This window comes from Megalops cyprinoides, chromosome 22 (genome assembly GCF_013368585.1).
Source record: "Megalops cyprinoides isolate fMegCyp1 chromosome 22, fMegCyp1.pri, whole genome shotgun sequence".
NCBI lineage: Eukaryota > Metazoa > Chordata > Actinopteri > Elopiformes > Megalopidae > Megalops > Megalops cyprinoides.
The window spans coordinates 2409616-2432404 of NC_050604.1; the positions used below are offsets into that span (position 1 = coordinate 2409616).

A 22789-nucleotide genomic window follows, 5' to 3' on the forward strand; every position below is an offset into this window, starting at 1 on the left:
ATCTACCGCATCATGCCGTCCTTTGAGAGGATGAGGTACCAACCAAACTGAGAGTGGTGTTTGATACATCATCACATGTGGAGGGTTGCCCATCCCTCAATGACTGTCTACTAACTGGGCCAAACCTGAACCCTAATTTGTTAGATGTGTTAATCAAATTCAGACTACACCAGATAGCCTTCACAGCAGACATTACTAAGGCTTTTTTGCAGATAGCTCTAGCAGATAGGGACAAAGATGCTGTTAGGTTCCTGTGGCTACATGGGCCTCTTGCTGAAGATGGTGAAGAGGAGCTATGCATCATGAGATTGAGTAAAGTGGTATTTGGAGTTTCACCAAGCCCGCTCCTATTGGCTGCAACTATCAGGAAGCACATCACGTAGAACAAAACAGAGCAGCCCAAGACTGTGGAGGCACTGAGAGAGTCACTCTATGTTGATGATTTTATTGCAAGCTCATGTTATGTGGAGGAGGCCTGTTTGGTGACCACAACAGCAAAAGAGATTCCCAGGATGAACCTCTGCAAATGCCCTGAGAGCCAAGTGGGCAGAAAGTGAAATGGAGTGCACAACAAAAATGGACACTTATGCAAGTGTACTCAAGGTGTTAGGGTTAGTTTGGAGAGCAGAAGTGGATGACTCTGTGTTTGATTTAAAGGCACTATTGGTTGCCTTGAGAGGCAAGGAAAACACAAAGAGAAGTGTGCTACAGACATCAGCTCGCATCTTTGACCCCATTGAGTTCCTTACTCCATATACCATGAGAGTGAAGTGTCTGTTTCAAGAACTGTGGGAGAGGGGAATGGGTTGGGACAAGCAGTTACCCCCAGACTTGAATAAAAAATGTAATCGGTGGTGTTCAGAGCTGCCAAAGCTCCACCTGCTGGCTATTCCAAGGTAGTACCAAATTGAGATCCAGCAAAACTCACAGGTAAACAAACTGCATATATTCTGATGCTAGCGATAAGGCATATAGTGCTGTTGCCTGTCTGCAAGGATAGAACCGGGACGGAGAGACTGTGACAAGTTTTATTGCATCCAAGTCAAAGGTGACCCTACTAAGGAAGATGACTTTACCACACCTGGAGTTGATGGGGGCTTTGATTGGAACAAGGTTAGGGAATAATCTTTTCAAGCCACTGAACACGGAAAGGAATCAGCTCAAAATGTGGACAGATTGCATGATTGCTCTTCACTGGATATGCAGCGCAAAACAGAAATGGAAGCCATTTGTGGCAAACCGAGTGACTGAAATACAAAATCGAACAAACCCAGAGTCATGGTCCCACTGCAGTGGCAAGGCCAATCCTGCTGATTTACCCACCAGAGGCCAAAGTGACCTCGTACAGAGACCTACTTCACTGTTGTCAGCTGATGAAGCACAAGGGATTGGTGAGGACTGTATAACAGATGAGGTAAACACCAAGCTTAGGGCTGAGTTTACTAGCACTAAACAAGTTGAGCCACTGTTGGACCTAGACAAGTACAGTAGATTAAAAACAGTGCTGAGAATAACTGCATGGGTAAAGCGGTTCATAGCTAATACCCGCTCAAGTCAAGGGATGACAGGGGAGCTCACTGCAGAGGAGCTCGCTTCAGCAGAAGTATATTGGATAAAGGTGACACAAGAGCACGGTTTCAACTAAGAAATTGGTCAGCTGAAATCGGCACAAGACATTAAAAGCAATTTAAAAATTAAAGATCTGAAACCATATCAAGATGAGAACAGCCTTATTAGTGTAGGTGGAAGGCTACAGCAGTCTGACTTCAGTTTCAGAAAGCAACACCCATGGGTGCTACCCACAAAACACAGATACTCAGAGTTACTAGTCCAGCAGTATCATGAGAGAGTAATGCATGCTGGGGTGAGGGATACTCTAGTGCAAGTGAGGGATGGATTTTAAAGGACAGACAGCTGGTCAAGCAGATTATAGTCCATTGTTACATCTGTAAGAAACTAAAGGTGAAACCAGCTCAGCAAGTTACAGCTCCACTTCCCAGGGACAGAGTTACTGAGTCCCTACCCTTTGAAGTCGCTGGAGTAGACCATTGTATGTTAAAGTCTAATGGTCAGTTAAAGAAGGCATACATTGCACTTTTCACTTCTGCTGTCACTAGGTCAGTGCATTTAGAACTTGTCTCAGACCAGACTACAGAGAATTTTCTTTTAGCCTTAAAGAGGTTTATTGCCAGATGAGGACTGTGTAAGGTTATTTACTCTGACAATGCAAAGACATTTAAGAGAGCAAACCAGGATCTGAAAGAACTGTGGAAAGCATTCAGAGCATCAGAGCTCACAGAGTTTTTCACTGACAAGGGCATTACCTGGAAGTTTATTGCCGAGCGAACAGCTTGGTGGGGTGGCTTCTGGAAGTGACTTGTGAGGTCAGTGAAGAAATGTTTGAAAAGAGTCCTAGGTAGGGCCTCGTTGAACTTTGAGGAGTTAACAGCTATGCTTGCAGAGGTAGAGGCTGTGCTGAGGTCTAGGCCTCTGTCATATGTGCACAACAATGCAAGTGAGCCCCAGCCACTAACGCCTGCTCATTTTCTGGTTGGGAAAAGACTGACTTCTCTGCCACCAAAGATTATGTTTTCCCAGTCTCAGGCAGCCAGTCTGAGCAGAGAGGACATGGCCCAGAGATGGAGATACCAGCAGAGACTTTTGACCAGGTTTTGGACCCGCTGGCGAAAGGACTATTTAATGGATTTGAAATCAGCTCACAAGTGTGACACACCTACACCCACTGTCCTTAAGGTGGGAGATGTCATGCTGATTGGGGAGGACAATATGTCCAGGCAAACCTGGAAAATGGGCATGATAACAGAACTGTGTCCAGGCAAAGATGGACTAATTTGTTCCTGTATTGTTCGTACTTCAACAGGCAGTGTGTTAAAAAGGCCTGTGCCGTTAATATATCCACTGGAAATTGTATAAGTTGATGGACCTTATAGTGATGAACAACAGTTCATCGGGCGGGAGGATGTTATGACTAGTTAAAGACAGTTCATAAGTTTAAAAATGGTTGTTAAAGACATGTTAAAAAATTGATATTTACAGTATTTAGAGATGTTCATACAAGAAATTTAATAGTTATTGGAACAATGTAAAAAATGCTGACAGGGTTAACAGGGAATGCATTTAGGTTGATTTGCATTTTTAGACACTCTTATTTTGAAATTCATTTCAATTCAATTCAATTTTATTTGCAAAGCGCTTTTTACAAGTTGTCACAAAGTAGCTTTATATTGTTCCCAGGCCTGAAACCCCCTGAGAGCAAGCCAAAGGCAACAGTGACAAGGAAAAACTCCCTAATTAACAGGAAGAAACCTTGATCAGAACCCGGCTCAGAGGGCGAGCCCATCTGCTTCTGGCCAGCACTGCAGATAGAATTAGAGAGAAACATAAAGTTGTACAATGTACTTTAAGACATTTGAGTTTGATAGACAGCAGTAATTAACAAGAGTAATTATAAAATCTATCCTAGAATGTCTGGTTCTTGGCACGCAGTTGGCTTGATGGGCAGGGCAGTGAGGTAGCAGGACTGGAAATCGAGATGTGATGCTTGGGCTACAGCTCCAGGCAGGAGCCTGGAGCAGGGATAGGAAACAAATAGAAAACAGTAATTAGTGGATGTTAATGTATGACAGCAATGTAATGACAGCAATGACCACTTAGTCCACCAGAGACTGTACGATCAGTGTCAGCACCGTGCCGTGTCCCTCAACTAAAGGATTTGAAATAAAGATACGTTTTTAGCCTAGACTTAAAGGTGGAGAGAGAGTCTGCTCCCTGAACATCTGTGGGTAAATTGTTCCACAAAAGAGGGGCTTGGTACGAAAAGGCTCTACCACCTATAGTACTTTTACCCACTCTTGGAACAATGAGAAGTCCCGCGCTTTGGGAACGTAGAGTTTGTTTTGGAGGATATTGACAAAGAAGGTCCTTAAGGTAGGAAGGGGCAAGCCCATTTAAACCTTTAAATGTAAGGAGAAGTATTTTGAAATCAGTGCGGTATTTGATAGGTAGCCAATGGAGAGAGGCTAATACTGGGATGGTGCGCTCAAAGCGCTTTGTTCTGGTTAGAATACAAGCAGCTGCATTTTGAACCAGATGAGGGGGCTTTAGGGAGGCATATGCACATCCTGACAAGAGGGCATTACAGTAGTCCAATCTGGATGTAACAAAAGCGTGGATTAGCTTTTCAGCATCGTGTATAGATAGAATTTTCCTGATTTTGGCAATATTCCTCAAATGAAAGAAAGCAGTCCTGGAGGTGTTTTTTATGTATGTCAAAAGAGAGCTCAGGATCAATTGTGACACCAAGGTCTTTGAAGGTTGCACTTGAGGCCAGTGAGACACCATCAAAATTTAATGTAAGTTTGAAAATTTAATGAGTTTGCTCCTGATAGACTTTGGGCTGATAACCAATATTTCTGTTTTGTCCAAATTTAGAAGGAGGAAATTATGGGCCATCCATGTCTTTATGTCTTTGAGGCAGGCTTCCATGATTGATATTTCCAAGGAGACATCAGGTTTGTCTATAACTGGGTATCATCTGCATAGCAGTGGAAATTAATGCCATGTTTACGAATGATATTTCCAAGAGGGACCACGTATAACGAAAACAGCAAAGGTCCAAGCACGGATCCTTGTGGTATTCCATGTCTTACTCTGAAGTGTTTGGAAGACTTACTGTTAATGAAGACAAAGTGATGTCACTCTGAAAGATAAGACGTGAACCAGGATAGAGCCTTTCCACCAAGTTGAGAGGAAGTGACCTATCCAAAGTTTTATGTTTTCTCGCGGTCTTGACAATAAGTGTTGCTTATTTGATTCATTTTATTTTATGTACCATGTAGTCAGTCAGTAAATGTGTTTGGGAGAAAACACTTGTGTGGTCATTATTCAAAGCTTCCACTACAGATCATTAATGTCTTTAATGTTTTGCCTGCTTCCCTGGGGCTTGCTTCAGTTGTGGGTTTGAACACGCTGCTCTAACTGGCTACATTCATTTTGTCATTTAGGAGACGGTCTCATCCACAGCGACATACAAAAAAACGATACCAAATCATCAGTGTTGCAACCAATAGTAGGACTCATTACACAACATACACCATTCCATAGTAGGTGCAATAGGGAGTCTGAGGACACAGTGCTTCTGTTTAGCAGCTACATTTTAGGGTATAGTGTGAATGATCAGATTGTGGGGTTATTTGAACCAGGGTGCAGTGTGAACAGATGAGTTTTTACTCTGTGGTGGAAGACAGACAGTGACTTGGCTGTTCTGACTTGTTGTGTGTTCCAACACTAGGGGGCAAGAGTAGCAGGTAGACGTCTCCCAAACATAACAGTGTTGTTACATTTAAGGGTGCTAGTGGGCCAAATATTTTCCACTTCCAGTGTCAATATATTTATTCATGGCACCAGAGTCCTGTATATATTGAAGAAATTAATGTTGGAGTTCTGAGCAGTTTCAGTTTTTGATGCTTGTGAGTACAGTTTTGCTTCTCAATGATTAAAGAGCCAAAAGGTAGTTGAATAGTTCAGCATTGCTGCACTTCATTAGCCTGCTTTCCTGAAGTATTTAGGCTTAATGCAAATTATTACTTTGAATACAAAAAGAGCATAAAGGCAGTGTTGCAGACCAGGTCTGAATACATCAGATTCCCATGGGTGAAACTGCAGCATTCACACATTGTGGCCTATTCTCACTGAACTGAAATGTGGGTTGGTAAGGCCTAAGTAGTACAGGGCGCCAAGTGTAACAGACATATTTTCGTAGACAGAATGCCTTCTGTGCTATGAAACGCATAAATTCATTATGAAACCATGTAACATGTCTACGGATGTCTACGAAAGTTCAAGCAGCATTTGCTTTCGTGGATGGAATGCCTTCAGTAACTGCGGAGTCATGGAATATATTGTGCTAAATCTCTTTTGTGCACATCATACTTAAAGTAATATAGCAAAACAGTTAAGTAGACAAAATGAACATTCGATGGCACGGAATGATGATAGTATAGCACATTCTGCATTTCGTGCCACAATAGCATAAATGCTGGCCTAGGACATCTATTATGTGGACAGAATTACTTTTGTCTACAAAATGAGTTTCTTTCATCCACATAGTGCGAAGTGCATTCAGCCTTTTGTCCACAAAATGAAGAGTGCACAACAGGACTCAACCATTTTGTTTTCTGTGCACGAAAGTATGTGCTCTCTTCAATATTTCATGGACACAGTGCTAACATGTTTGTGTTTTTCGTGGACGGTGTTACATGGTTTTGTAATGAATTTATGCACTTCGTAGCACAGAAGGCATTCTGTCTACGAAAAAAGGTCTGTTACATTCGGCGCCTCTTAGAATAGCGGCATGTGTTAAGGAACCGGGGTTGGTGGGAATAGGAATCGCGTTCGGCAGTATAACATAGTAGTAAGGAGCAGGGCTTGGGCTTGTAAACAACAGGTTGCTGGTTTGATTCCCTACTGGGGCACTGGTGATGTAACCTTGAGTAAGGTACTTAACGGAATTGCCTCAGTACATAACCGGCTGTATAAATGGATAATAGAAGTACAACGTATGTAAGCTGCTGTGGTTGAGAACATCTGTTAAATGCCAATAATGTAATGTATTGTAATGAATTGGCATTTTCCACAGTCTCCTGCTCCTTTTCTCCCATTTGCATCGCACTCAGCCTCACACTGTTTTTCCCGCTTGTCTTTCAGCCTGTGAGTCAGCTGTGAGCCTGCTGTTTGATGCTGTCATGCACCTGGGCTGTAAACCATATCTGGACAGCCAGAGGGCCTCCTGCATGTGCAGGTACCAGGAGAAGCTGGAACTGTGATACCGTGCGGCCGCATTTTCACGGCCACCCCTGGAGCAGATCCTGTAGAGCACCCTCCTTCCAGTGATTTTTAGAGTTTATTTCTACTGTTGTTTTCAAGTGCTGCTTTTAGATTTATCCCCTCTCAAGTTTTTTTTCTAGCTGACTGCAATCCAAGGTGAGCTGACCTAGTCTAAGATCAGATCTAATTAGGGTTAATGAAATATACAATGTGTCAACCTTTCAAATAATGTGCCTTGCTATAACTGATTTAAAGGGATTTAAGTGCACTGTACACTGTACACATATTGTACACTGTAAATATTGCCGGAAACAACAGTATCTTGGCTGAAACTGTTTTCATAATTGAGTATGTTTGTTTAATTAACTAAGTGTAATTAAGCCACATTAAATGTTCTGTGTTATATTATTTGTTTTCATCTTTACAATATTGTGCATTGTGTGTTTTGTGTGAAAAGCTGACCAGATATGAAAAATGAGTGTCTGTGTTTTTTCTCTGGTTTTGATTACTGATGTTGATTTATGCTGTTGAACTGTACTGCTGTCTAGTCAGTTGTATGAATGTGTATATGTGCAAATGAAACCAAATCAAACCTCAGAAAAAGCACCTAATAACAATAAATAAAATTAAGTGTAAAATCAAGTCTCGCTCATACTGCATATATTTTTCAAATATTATGAAAACACAGTGGTCAAGTGTTAAAATTCAAATTTGATTGCTTTTGTGTATCAATCTTACTTCATCAATACACTGCCAACATTGGAATAATTTCAGCCATGTGGCACGCAGCTAAAAAATAAAACTGGAGATTCTGATTGCTCTTCACCTATCAGGCCATTGTAGTGAATGTGGACTGTGCACTCTTAACCTGGGCATAAAGAAGGAAACCAGTAAGTGTGTGTGAGCAGTGAGGATGCCGTGCCATGCAGAGATGCTGAGTGGCAGAGAGGAGGGACTTCCTATGCCATACCTCACATCCTGTCATTAGAAACAAAAACTCCTTCAATGTACACAAGTGCCAAGTTACATGTCCGTAAGTCAGCACATACACATTTGCAAAAATAGTCTGCCCCTCAAAGTATTGGTACTTCAACAAATAACATCTTTGGCATACAAAAGCGCCATATCACCATATATATTTTTATACATACCCACAGCTAAGCAAATAGGATCATTTTTTCATCTAAACATTTTCAAAAAAAATTACAAGGTAATCTTGATCATTGTGCAGAGCTGAATCAAATTGTTCGTATTATTCATTATAAATTTAATAAAACATGATGATCATATTTATTCAAATCTTTAAGTGTTTGAAGCAATATTTAAATGTTTGACCAAAAAGACACTTGCTTTTTGGAAGTTCAATGCAAGCTTCTGGAATAATGCAGAGGCTTCTGAAGTCTTGTTCCCTTGGAGCATAAAAGGAGGTAATGTGAAAATACATCATGTTGCACGGTCTATTATGTTTGGGGCTTCACATCTACTGGTCCTGGAACCCTCCTTATTATATATATGGAGGTCATGAACTCCAATATGTACCAAGTTTAGTACCCTCTGCCAAGAGGCTTAAGTGTGGTCAGATATTGACACTCCAGGATGACAATAATCCAAAGTATTTATCCAAAGCTATAAAGAAATGGTTAACTGAACACAAAATAAATGTTCACTACTTGTCATTTTCAGTCTCCAAACCTCACTTGTATTGAACATTTGCAGTTCAAACCCAAGAAAACCACACATATGATGTATGAAACATTTTTTGCTTTGTGAAACCATTACTGTTATGTGTTAATTTATTTGTTTAGTGGGTATGATGTGTGCATGTGATTTATGAACTAGTCTATTGGTTTAGAATGGGTATTGTAAAGGACAATTTGGCAATATGAAAATTGTATAATACTGTTCAAGTATAATACCCAAGACAAACTACATTTGTGAAATCATCATTTACAGAAACGAACACATAAGAGAAAGGTAATAAAGGATGAGGGAAATTTAGAGAGGAAAGGTGGGAGGCTGATTAATCTAAGTAAGCTCAGAGCGAGAAATTAAGGGAGCGAGTGGAGGCAAGACAGTCCCCACAGCTTCAGTTTGTAGATTGTGCCTGGAACATCCCCAAATGGAAGGCTGGTAAATTCTCACCACGCCCCTTTTCACTAGTCATGAGAAACACAGCAACACTGTTTTTACCTTTTTAAAAGAAATAATGTCCATATTTTGTTGAACAAGCTGACCCACTTAAATACGTCGCCTGAGCAAGAGGGGAGCTCTCACTGTGTTTGAAGTCATGCAACAAATACACAAAAACGTATCTGCAACTTGTTTCGCCACAAAAATGAATTCAGATCCACATCACTTGACGGTGTGAAATAATTTTTCCTCGGTCTTTGGGGGAACCTACCAAAAATTGTGCCACTTCACCTAGGTTCATATCTTTCTAGTGAAGCAATATTCCATATTTTGGGAAAAGTCTGGTAACTCGTGCCATTTGCATCAAGACATTGTTATATACAAGAATCCAACATGTCTGAGGTATTGGAAATCGGAAGAGCGGTTAAGACACGTTTGGCCTCTTTGGGTAGAGGAATTAAAAACGCAAATATGGCATATTACGGCATTTCAGCAAATAAATGATTCTGAGTTCACAAAAAATCCACTTATTTCTTAGGCTGTGTTCACACCTGGCATTAACATGCGTCTTGGGTGATCCGATCACAAGTGGACAGCTCTAAGTAGGCGACGTCAGTTCACACCTGGCATTAGAATGCGTCTCCACATGCCTCTCGAGTGACACTGCAATGAAAATGTTTCATAATGTTGTTTAATATCAAAGGGTGTTTGCTGGTTTGCTAGTATTGTTAACATATTTATGAATTACTTTTATAAAACCGAAGCGCGCCTGTTGTGGAAGAAAGTATTCGAAGAAAGAAGTGCATGCATTTCCTAAGAAGCGACCTGTTCAGAGTTAAGAGTGCACGGCCCTGTTCACACCTGGTATTAACATGCGAATTGGGTGAACCGATCATAGGTGGGCAGCGTTAAGTACAGGTGTGAACGCACCCAAGACACATTTAGGACGCATTGAGATCCGATCTCTCAGACCACATTCGGAGGGGCCACATATGGCCACATTCTTTTAGCAGTGTTAAGGCAAATGCGTCCTGGGCCACACTGAAGGACCGCCTACTCAACTGACGTTCTCTGCTTAAGCAGAAGTAGCCTACTTAGTTATTAGCTTGCCAACGGTGTTCACACCAGTGTGATTAGCTGTTTAGCGCATAAACCTGGTTCGATTAGAACACGAGATTGGAAAAATTCTAGTTAATTTTAGCTTTGAGGTAACCGCTATTTAACGTTAAAAAATATAGCAAATGCTAACTGAAAACTATGAGAAGCTACATAACGCTAATGAAAACATAACCATGTGCCCTACATAGCATGAAAAATAAGTTACGTGCCAAAGGGTTTTAAAGTGCGATAACAGGCAACAACAGCAACTAGAGCTCGCAAGCTACCTCAAATGTTTCCAAGCCCCAAAGGTGTAATGCAAAATATTGCATGAAAAATGGTATTATGAATAATACGCAAAGTGTTGTAGTTCTACAAGTAAATGTTAGACTGTTGTGGGAGTCAATATTTACAATATCATGAATATCAAGGAGACATTCAAAAACGCTTAAGGTGGCTTAACCTACCAAAACTGCGATCAATGATCACCAAATTTCTCTCCGACATCTCTTGTCAGAAACAGTTCCTCCTGTCAAAAAATCAAAACCGAAATCCTAGAAGTATGGTCGTTATCTCACTTCCTTTTCCTCTCCATTGACGCCCATTATAAGGAAAAAGCTTAACGTGGCTTAATATCCCAAAACAGCGATCACCAAATTTGTCTGACATCTCACATGTCATAAACACTATCTCCTATAAAAAAGCGTCCATACTCATAGGATTTCGTTTTTGATTTTTGTCATGTGGGAGTGTTTATGACAAGAGATGTCCACAAAAATTTGGTGATCATTGATTGCTGTTTTGGAACATTAAGTCCTTTCACGTTAAGTGTTTTAGAATGTCCCTTCTGCCATAACAAGCGCGCTTCGGTTTTAGGAAAGTAGGCCCTAATTCATACATGTATTCACAACAGTAGCAAACCAGCAAACACCCTTTGATATTAAACTACATTATGAAACATTTTCATTGCAGTGAATAACATAAGAAACTTTGGAAACATAATACCTTGCTTAGCCTATTTAATTCAACCATACTGGCAAGGTGCCATACAAAGAGGGTGAAGTTCAAAATGTTCTAATCTAGTGTTTATGCTTTTTCTAACAATAAACATAATTTAACAAAAGATCAGCTGCAGAGCTGCAGAGTTAAGGGTATTTAATTTCAATGATGAACGGAATCTAGCTTGATAGTCAACTAGGTTTTCATTTACAGATACAACACGCATTATTTCATAGTGACAGTCATAACAAGATTCGTTCAAGCAGACCTTTAAATGACGCCTAAACTTACATTTGCAAACAGAAATGACGTACGTGTTTATTTGCATATAGAGCGGGGAAGTGAGATCTGATCACAAGTGGTCACTTGAGACACATGTAGGGACGCATTTTAATGCCATGTGTGAACAGACGTATTTAGAGCTGTCCACTTGTGATCGGATCACCCAAGATGCATGTTAATACCAGGTATGAACAGGGCCTACGTAACCTGATATTCATGATATCGTAAATCTTGTTATGACTCCCACAATAGTCTACTAACATTTATTTGTAGAACTACAACACTTCACGTGTTATTCACCATTTTCCATGTAATATATTGCATTACACCTTTGGGGCTTGGAAGCATTTGAGGTAACTTGCGAACTCTAGTTGATGTTGCCTGTTGTCGCACTTTAAAACCTTTTCACATGTAACTTATTTTTCATGCTATGTAGGGCCTCGTGTGACTTTACATGGTTCGTTATGTTTTCATTAGCGTTATTAAACTTCTCATGGTTTTCAGTTAGCATTTACTATATTTTTTAACGTTAAATCGCTGTTTAGTTATACTCGGTATAGTACATTGTAGAGAGTCAAAAACGTTCGTAAATCACAATTTATACTCATACATTTGGGATAGACAGCTACTTCTAAATGAAATATTTGTACCCCAAACTCATTCACCTTATATAATTCCATACCATTGAGACATCTACTGCTGTTAGATATGACACATGCTTACATATGATCTGGCGTGTGAGCATGATGTTTAAAATTATGACGACGGTTCTTCCTGTGCAAAGGTCTTATCTCCTCTGTCATTGGTCAGATCAGACATCGAGATAATCGGAAATGACACCTGAGCGTCACTGAGAACCACAGTCGTAATATTGGCAATCTCACAAAACAATGAATTGTCCAGAACCTGGAAGACCGACCATACACAATAAAATTAACACAACAGCCCCCTCCTCTGGCTGTGGCAAGGAGGATTAAACTGATTTTGCAAATCCTGCTGAACTGCTGGATTTGCTAGTAAATCGTTCAAGCGCAGTTTACCGCGCCAAGGGAGACTTGGTTAAGTCAAATCATCAGATGTAGTAGCCTATTTTATCTTTGTCCTTATTCGGAGCGATTGATATCACTATGCTCCTGCGCAGTTATCTCTGTCTTTTGAACACATGTAGCACTTGATAAAAATGTCTCAATTCTACATTTTAAGTATTGAAATCAGCATAGGCTATAGTAAAATATATAAATATAAATATACAGTTGCTAAATTTTTAATCTTTTAAAATCTTTTCATCTTTTTATTGATGTTTTTCCTCATATAATGGCAGTTGTTGTATAGGAAATACATTCTTTCTTTTTTACATTTTGACGTTAATAGGCTACGTTCCTCTGTAGACAAGAAAAAGTTATAAAGATAGTGAAGTCATGAACAGAAAGCGATATCGGGGTATTAATGTGAATATATTGTTAAGAACAAAAGGTTTACATCATCAAATGTACATGGAGTGGAAGGTAAAAAATAGATACAGTATTGTGTGGTTAATGAGACATTTATGTTAGCCTTAAAGATTATTTTTTCTCAATTAAGAAATGTTGGTTTATATAAATATTACCCCTGTGCGCTGCAATGGATATGTGCATTTTTTTTTCCTTAAACACGGAGTTTTGCCAGCTCTTCAGTATATCAAATCTGTTCCGCTTTCCATGGAAAACCTCAATAGCATTCCTTAACCAGTTACCATATTCCATTCCTATACCAGTTCAAGTAGGTCTTAGTGCCTGATACACAAGTCAGCGATCATTAACTCGTAGCCCAATCATCCCCTCTTATTCGTTTTGGGTGATATGTTATTTAAAATAAGTTAAACGATTGTTCGAATTAATCGCTTTACTTAACGTTTGCCTATCAGACGCCTTTATCCAGATCTACTTACAAAGCTTTACGTGTTTGGCATGCTATCCATAGGCCTATATACAGCTGGATATTTATTGAGGCAATTCGGGTTTAGTATCTTGTCCAAGGGTACAAGACCACATCGCTTTACCGCTGCGCCACACTATCTATAGTCTTTTTAAAGGTTTAATATTTTTACGTCATGACAATATGTCTCGTTCATTCACTTTCACATGTTTACACGTTCACTTTTAATATGCTTATTACTGAAAATCTCTTTTCGATGTGAGGAAGCAAAAACTGAACCTATTTTGTGTCACAGTACAGGTGGCTCGAGATATATAAAATTCCTGTGAATTTACCTTAGCTCACCCTCATCAAAACAGCAGTAAGGCAGCAATAACTGGCTGGTAAAACTGTATGCAAAGCAGCAGCAATTTAAGAGGTGCTTGTGCCGAAAGAGAAATATATTGATATGAAAAGATATTATATTCCCATTTTAAATAAACGATGAACAAGCTTGGTCAACGTTTTGATAATTCCTTTCATGAGGAAACATGTTTCTAAGATCCTAAAATCCAAGTTTCCAAGGTTCTGTGATGGTATAGGCTACTTGTCTCCCCAGCGAGGGCCTCAGATGCAGTTGTTAGATCCCACAACAAGTTGAGCAACGAGGCTTGGATAATGCAGAAAGGAGGTGAATTCTACTGTCATTACTGCTGGAAAAGATGAAAGCCTGAAAACGGACTGTTTGTTTATTAAAATTTAAACTGGCCTACAACAGCTTACATTTTTTAAGTTGTAAGTCTCTCAAAATAAATGCGTAAATGCGCATTCTACGGGTGTTTTACTGAGGTAACCAAACAGATTTGAGAATTCTAGAATGACTACCTACGAAACTCAAGAATATCTTTTTATCTCAAAATGATTAATACAATATAATTAAAACAACCAGCTATTACCAGAATTACAAGTAATTGAACAAAACCAGCAACAATTAGGCTGAGGTTTTAATTTTTAATTTACTATTTTATTTGCGCACCAGTGTCCACATCCTTAAAATTACATTTTGAAACGTTTTTTTTAAAAATCATTTTCACATTACCAGCTCAAACTATCTCAATTTAAGTCATATTTTAATCGTCTGACTTCCTAAACGACAGCTCAAGCTCTCCTATAAGAAAAAAAATCTTTTAATTGCCTATTTGTTATTCTTTCACCTATGTGTGCGTATATTAAATCCAAAAGCAATTCCGTTTCAAATGCATACGTGCAACAACAACAATAATGGCCAATATTTAGTGATTAATAATACCCCTACAAATATTATAAGACTGTATTCCTAATAATTCAGAATAAAAACAGACCTCAATACCCTACATATAGGCCCTAATATTAATTTAAAAGCACACACAAAACAATTCTGTTCATAACAGCATTTATAAAACGGCTTCATTACCACAGTGGCATTATGAACTCGTTCACAGAAACATCACACATTTAAACAGAGGACACTGTTCTCCAAAATGTTTATCGACAAATTACACGTAGATTAGATTATTATGTCAATTTAAGAACATCGTGTTTAAATGTGGTTTGGAACTGTGCATGGCTTACAGTATATACTTTACTACAGAAAGGGAAAATTGAACAATCATCCATTATTTTTTCTAAAAAGCTGCAGCTATTTAAAATAAATCACTGCCAGTGATCGAATTTTGGTTTACGTACGCGCACATTGTTACGTACACATGTTTTTATGAATTTGTTTTTGTAAAATAATCCTACAAAAGACATTTCTGGGATCACAGAGGGGCTTTACTCCAGTTTCGCCCATACATTGTGCATTTATAAATCAATTTCTTGAGTTAGTTTGTCAAAAAGTGTGTCACCGTAATCGAGTAGGCTGTTCTTTGCTTTCCACTTAAACGTCCAGTCTCCCCTTTGCGGAGTCTGTAAATCAGCATTGGCATCAATGAACTTTATTTCCCCGGAGCCTGTTTCTTAGCGGTGGAGGTAGCTCTTAGCAGAAACACGCCTCCCATGCCTCAAGATGAGTTTTCATTGGCTGAAACTCACTATGAATATTTTGCCCCAGGCAGTCATGCGCGTTGGGTGTAGGCTATAAAATACGAATTCTAGTAGCCTATATCGGATTTAGCACTTGTCGCAGCAACTGCGTACGGGAAAGTTAGAAAATACCATACAACCGTCCCCGTGTTGTCTAAAAGTGGGGCTTCCTCTGGGGAGTATGAACTCCACTGATTCGCAAGCCCATCACACGTCTCCAGCAGTTAGCCCGCACCAACCTCATCTCAAAGCGCACCGGAGACTCTAGGACATGGTCCCGTTTATTGCGACAATTTCAAGCATGTATCACCAACAGAGCCTTCATGGCACACAGAGGCCAAGTGGCTACGGGTTGGGGGACTACGCGTCCTCTTCAAACCCCTACTTGTGGCTTAACGGGCCCACTGTTAATTCTTCAACATCATACCTGCACGGAAACAACTCTGCGCCGTTCATGCCGTCATCTTACGGGTCGCAGCGGCAGTTCCTACCCAATTCATCCGGATTCGCAGGTGCAGATTTGGGCTGGCTGTCTGTAGCGAGTTCAAGAAGAGTTGCTGAAGCTGGTGCGTCCACCTTACTCCTACTCTGCCACTTATCGCCATGGCTATTCAAAACGCACACGAAAGAAACTGACTCTCAGTCAGATCTACCAGTACGTGGCGGAGAACTTTCCTTTTTACAAAAAGAGCAAGGCTGGCTGGCAGAACTCTATCCGCCACAACCTCTCGTTGAACGACTGCTTCAAGAAGGTTCCCCGAGACGAGGACGACCCAGGTGAGCACTCAGCAAGGATTTGAAAAGTCGAAGCAGCAACAGGTTTAACACGAAGAACATTTTCAAGCAGTTTTAAAGTCCTCTGCATATTGCATTTTAAGTGACTGGTTTCTAGTGCAGTATGTATACGGTATACTTACGACTTTACACTGCAAAAAGTAATCTAAATATTTGTGCATTTATGAAATAAATGTTTGTATATTTATAGATTAGAAATCATTATTAACTTTTTATTTCGAAGTAGACTATGGTCTGTTCGTTGTATTTATTGGGACAACGGTCCGAGGAAGTAATTCGTGAATTGTAACATTACCTTTTAATCGCTCCATCAATAAAAATGTATCCTATGGGTCTAATATAGTCATTACCTCAAAACAGTTTGTTCTTAAATTGCAGATAGGCGTTACTTAGAAGTGGGCAACACAGTATTTTAATTACTCCACTATTGCCCAACTCAATGTTGTGTAATTTACGAAAAAGTACTTGCTTATTCTAAAGATTATAGGAAGCCCTCTTGAGTTTGACCGAATGTATCCAACAGTTGCTGCATATTGTAATGCACTTCTGGTATACCCATAAAGTGTAGCCTAACGTGTTGACTTAATAAGTTTTATTTACTTTGGTTAATGGACCATCGGATGATACATTAATTATCTACCATTTCGCATTACTGTATCTGTACTTACTCTACTGTCTGTTTATGAAATTTTAGGAAAGGGTAACTACTGGACCTTGGACCCTAACTGTGAGAAGATGTTTGACAACGGGAACTTCCGTAGAAAAGAGGAAGCGGCAGGTCAGACTCTAGCAACGGCATTCCTGGGAAACGCTAAAGTGGAGGAAGGACGACCTGCTCCCGCTATTAAGTCTTCCGACAGTCCCACCGTTGATGGAGCCTTCCTCACCAGAGCTGGACTCAGCGCAGCGAAGACCAAAAAAGCGTATCACCTTCAGGGCTGAACGGCTGCACCATGTTTTAATAACTTTTTTCAGCAGCATGTCGGCTCTGGCCCCGGCCCCACCAGTAGGCAGGGGTCTCTTGGACTGATGAACGAGCTGTCAAGTCGCAACATCACAGGGGTCAGCCCGTATCACACAAATTCCTCTCAGGACAGTGGCGGTCCTGAGATTTCGGACAGCCTACACCTCAACCGTAGTGTCTACTACAACTCGTTCAGCAGCGGGCAAAGTGGACAATTTAACGGACATTTCTACAACAGCTTCAGTGTAAACAGTTTGATATACCCCAGAGAGGGGACTGAGGTGTAGAAATATGTTGATATGTAGGCCCATATAGACTGGAGCCTTGCGCGATAACAGAGTGGTTTTCCCTGCTCGACCAATGTTTCCCATAACCTGCAATCACGGTCACAGTGGTCGCTCACAGGAATGAACAAAGTTTGCAATTAACTGTGCTTAACGAGATTCATCTGGGTGGCCATAAATGTCAGCGCAGATTACGCACCAAATCGCTTCTTTACACTAAACCCTGTTTAACGGGAAGACAAGTGTCCTGTCACATGGTCTTCCGATGTCCAAGATCAGCCCTGCGGCGGAGCAACTGGACATGTTGACCCTTTTTAATAGTGTTTTTGTAGGTGCCAGCGCAAAGATTGACAGGATTTTTGCTGATACTAGATAAAGAGATGTCACGTGTGCCCTCGTCAGAATGCAACACTGTATACGCAATAACCGCAGCATATGATGCTCAAACAAGGACGAACCAAACATGTTAACTCTAGAGAAAATATTTTGTGTTTCTTCAGTCAACTGTTCTTTTTACACGTGCGCAATTTTCGAGGGATTTACCCTCACAAACTATGTATATGAGATGCATCTGAAAACGTTTTCTTCTTGTTTTTTAGTCTAGACATATGTTCACCTTAATGTATTTTTCTATTCGGGTAAATAAAATGTATATCATGTACTTTTGTAAATTACGCATATAAATCTGTAGCCAACTATTTATATTAAGTTATACGCAAGACGTTTTTGTAGATGTGTATTTCTAAGCTTTATATAAGGTATCTATGCAACAGTACAAAATCACATTCTGTCATGTTATACCTATACCTTCTTGCGATACAGGCAATGGTTGTGCACTAACGCGAGAAATACGCGCTGAGGATAGTATCAAACTCTATACAATCTGAGTTCGTTGTTTGGAGTGATGGGAGAAATGGAAGTATTTTATGTTCTTTCAAAGGATGGAAACACATTTCAGACACAAACCCTAATACTACATGGAATGAAAGATGTTTCCAGCGTAAATGCCAGATCGTGGTTTAGTATAAATATGCAATTATTCACTTGTCAATATTTGATTAAAAATAGAGGTCTGCACAAAAACAATGCAAATGCAATGTATATTCCCGTGTTCACCGTATTCAAACAAAACTATCAGAATTTTTTTTTTTTTTGCTGAAAAACGTCAGTAAATGCTGTTTCAGAACGCATAGGATAATACAAGTTGCGCCACTGTTACCACTTTACCCATCACAAACAAAAACGTTTCTATAAAATAAGCATATTATTGCCCTGTTTTGTAGTCATTACATGGTTACTGCTTTTATCAATGAAGACATTATTTTTAAACAGACATTGTGTTCAATCCATTATTAATCAATTTGCAAACAGGTCGATCTTAAACGCACGTTATCTGAAGAATAAACACACCATTTTAGACATTTGCTGTCTCCTTTTGTTTTTTTTTATGTCGACGTTGAGATGCTGATGTTTATGGGAGACGAAAAGGCGTGCCTTATCCTGTAGGACACACAGTTGGAACATTTGACCAAAGTCTCATTCAAGGGTTTTAATTTCACACTGCACCTGTGCGATCCACATCAACCTTACACCCACAAAAAATGAGACCTGGCGTGTAACCATGTAAGTCGACAGACAACCACATGCAGATTTTACGATACTCAGGATAAAAAGAGCGAAATTTAATACAGACCAGGGAATTGCAACACTAGAATCCCAGCATCCCAGACTGATTATTAGCCCAGGGATGTGACCCCCAGTTATGACCCCAGCTCCTAGTATAAGGGGATGCAGCAGGTAATAAAGTTATGGAATATATTCTATTCCATTGTTATTTCCTTTGCATCTGTATCTTACCCGTAAGGAGAAGAGCAGCAGCCATGTGATACTCTATTACTTTATTCTTTCTTACGTTTATTTATTATTGTGTGACTTTGTAAATTGCACAGCCTATTTATTTGTTTACTCACTCATTCATTGGTTTGATACTCTTCAGGATTTCTCACTGGTTCTGTGATATCCACATTTACACTTTTTATAGCTGTCCTTGGCACTGCATTGACCTGTATACGATGCTGAATGCCAATAATTTTATTGATTACTGTGTATGCTACTAATCTCTTAATTTGTCACAGTGCGTTTAATACATTATTTAGAAGAGATACCACACGTACTACACGTCCCTGCACATTTCAGATGGAGACGTCATTGTCTAAAATGCTATTACGATAATATACCTATACAAGCTTAGAATGATATGCACGAATGAACGAATTTTTATGACATTCACTATCAAAGGACCTAAACCCGAAAAATATGATGCACTGCATGCTGGCAGACTCATCCTTCTGACTATAAATTGTATTGGTTCCTTCTCACTTTACGGAATACAAACAACGGTCTTTTTTAAAGGTCATCGTTGGGCCATTGCCTTGAGATAGTCATTAGGGCAGGGGTGTACTGAGAAAGAAATTCAGCCCTGGACTTATCCGCAAGGACCGGCCCCCGGGGGAGGGGGGGGGGGGGGTGTTAGGGAATTAAATTATATTTGGCTACGATTCTCAAGTTCTGTCTACAACTGAGACTACCTCTTAATTAGTTAATGTGCATGGACTTTACAAATATTCTTCTGAATATACGTCACGCAGCAAGTTTTATATCATCGCGTTTAATGCAGTTAGCAAGGTAGGTACATCAGCGGTCCTGAAGTTCCCTTTAATCCGCTAGGTAGCTAGCTAGCTATCTAGCTTGCTTGCCTTGATAACGGCACACAACTAACATTGAAAACTAGTCTCGTTTTATTTAGCGTTAATTTAAAAAAAAGAAAACTGCGGTGACAATGCAATGTTTTACTTAGGTGAGATGAGCGCGTTGTTGGTAAGATTACGCAACTGCTCTGTTTGAACTAATCGTGACGTGACTTTGTCAGTGTCAAAGTAAAGGTTTACATACGAACGTGTGTCATTGAAAACTGCTGTACAACATGCCTTAACAGTGAAAGCATTCATGAAATTATGGTATCTTGTTATTAAAATAAACGTTCATTTCTCAGTCCTCCCATTTGAGCCATTTCATCAGATGATAGGCACACAAAGAGGGCCGTTAGAGACAGACAGGGCCGGTAAAACTTCATGGGGTTTTTGACGATCCACCGGCCCACCGATGCGGCGGCCCAGCGGGATTCGTCCCGGTATGCCCGATGGCCAGTACACCACTGCATTAGGGTAATTTTTTATTAAGTACCACATTATACAATTACAATCGACCCTTTGTTGCTTTTTTAATCAAACTTGATTGTTGATGCATCGACAACGTCCATACTTGTATAGGCGTGTACTATCATATTAAAATATGAACTGACCGCGACCGCACTGACCATAGCGTCAGCTTTAGGAAAGAACCGGGAATATACAATACCGCTAACAGTCAGATCAGAATAACTACAAGCGTAAGGACTGCAGGCAACAGATTATTGTCGTCGTCATCACCATCATTATCATCATCATCATCATCAACAACATTACGACACCTACTGTTACAAGTTAAAGATATTCCTTGGGCAATATCAAGTATGCATTCTCACATTAAAATATTTATGAAGCTGGGATAGTAAGCCTACCCGCGTTGTGGATCGTCGGCAATCTTTGTCTTCATCTTTATGAATAAGTTTTATGTTTTTTTTCCACAACTTTAACCTTCTTTATACTTCTATTTTTATCTTTTTCAGCTATCGTAGAAATCCAAGAACAGCAAAAGTAAAGAAAAATATACGCTTGTCTCGTTTCTTCAAGCAGGGTTAAGGACAAGAGAGCTAACGAGAAAGCTATTGAGAAATGTGGAGCGTTTAATAAAAATGAATATATAGGCCTATTACCCTGGTATTGTATTTTCTATTTAGTGCTGATCAACGCTAGTGCCAACGCTACCTACCTGGCACCTGTGCAATACATGGATATGCATCGGAAATCTCAGTACCTCAACAGTGACTTGATATCGCAAAAGAGGCCGTTATAAACACTGTACTCTCATTCCGCGTATTAAGACAGTATCATTAAAATAGGCACGGTGGCGTTACAGCCATGGTTGTGCATTTCCGTTTTGTGGACCAAGGAAAGTATAAATTGCGCGTGGCAGATGAAATCATTTTTATTGGCGGGTTCTCCTGTCATCTAAATAGTTCTGGGCTCACTCCGCCCTCTTCCTAGAGATCGCATCCACAGCCAAGAGCAGTGTCAGCTATCGACACCGCTCTGAAAGGCCTATTATACAAGGCATTTCGGGGAAACTTCTGTCAAATCTTCTCGCGTGGAATAGAGCCGGAATAGAGTAGCGTTTTAATAGGACAAAAGGACGAAAACTTTGTCCTCATTTTATGTAAATTTCTGTTTTCTGTTATAACATGATAGATTATTTCATTCCTTGTGGAAAAAACGAATAGGCTACATGCGAGCATTTTTGGCAAACAAAAATGGTATTGCAAAATGAAAATGCTGGCGTTGTGAGCGCATGAGTGAGGGTTATGATTCAAGCATTAATTTGCGATTAGCTTTTGAATGAGCAAAAAGGAGACTAAATATTTTTTATATGTACTGTCATGATGGATTGAAATATATTTAATAATTTATGTACAAATTACTGCTACCTTTTGGTAAGTCGACAAAGTAGACCAGAAAGAAATGTGGTATTCAATGAAATTAAATTCTGTTTTTTATTTTTAAAAATTGCAAAATAATAATGATACAAGCAATACACAAAGGAAGAGTTACAGAGGCCATTGCAGAGAAATGATTACATTTACAGTTGACAGCATGACGTTAGAGAGGAAGGATAAGCAGCTATATTTTCCCAACACAGAAGACATTGGTGATAGCCAGAAGGCACAACGAGTTGTGTTCAAAATATGTTGGTTTGCAGAGGGAGGAATATCCTAGCAGAGCACCTCACAGTTACATATTTTGTAGGTATCATGTGTAAGACTGTTCTAACACAGGGTCCCCCGCAAAAGCTCATATTTTAGCCAAGAAAAAAGTGGGAAAAATGTCCTTGTTCTTCTGATCGTAACCATAGATCAGCCTTAAGAGACAAATCCGCTTCTTACTTTTGGTGGACAGGGAATTAAGCTAACCTGAAAAGAAACAAAGATGCAACAGAGGGATGCAAATCACAAAAATTCAATTTATGAACACCTGAAAGAGAACAGACACAACTTCTGGAACAGAACAGGGTTGCTGTGCTGATTGGGCTTGGATTAGGAAGAAGCAGGAGAAGTGGAGATGATATCTTAATGGCATCTGGATACAAGGGACATATAGAAGAGCAGGATGAGAGAAATCTCATGAATGTTCCCATGTAGTAAGTTTGTGAGAGTTTTACAATACCTTAATTCAATCTACACCAGGGTCACATGTATGAATTTCAACATGAGTTAAACTAT

The 22789-nt window shown here is 39.7% G+C and overlaps 2 protein-coding genes across 2 annotated transcripts in view; both read left to right on the forward strand.

The window, feature by feature from the left end:
- pla2g12a (phospholipase A2, group XIIA) overlaps positions 1–7385 on the forward strand; it is a 30870-nt gene extending 23485 nt beyond the window's left edge. The window contains exon 4 of the mRNA XM_036517292.1: positions 6727–7385. Within this exon, the coding sequence (XP_036373185.1) occupies positions 6727–6845 (119 nt within the window). The 3' untranslated portion in view covers positions 6846–7385. The remainder of the gene's footprint in view (positions 1–6726) is intronic.
- An 8108-nt stretch (positions 7386–15493) lies between these two features.
- foxi2 (forkhead box I2) lies at positions 15494–17358 on the forward strand. Its single transcript, XM_036517439.1, is given in 3 exon segments — positions 15494–15856; positions 15858–16089; positions 16802–17358. Coding segments are annotated over 3 exon segments (1152 nt in total).
- Positions 17359–22789: the final 5431 nt, after the last annotated feature.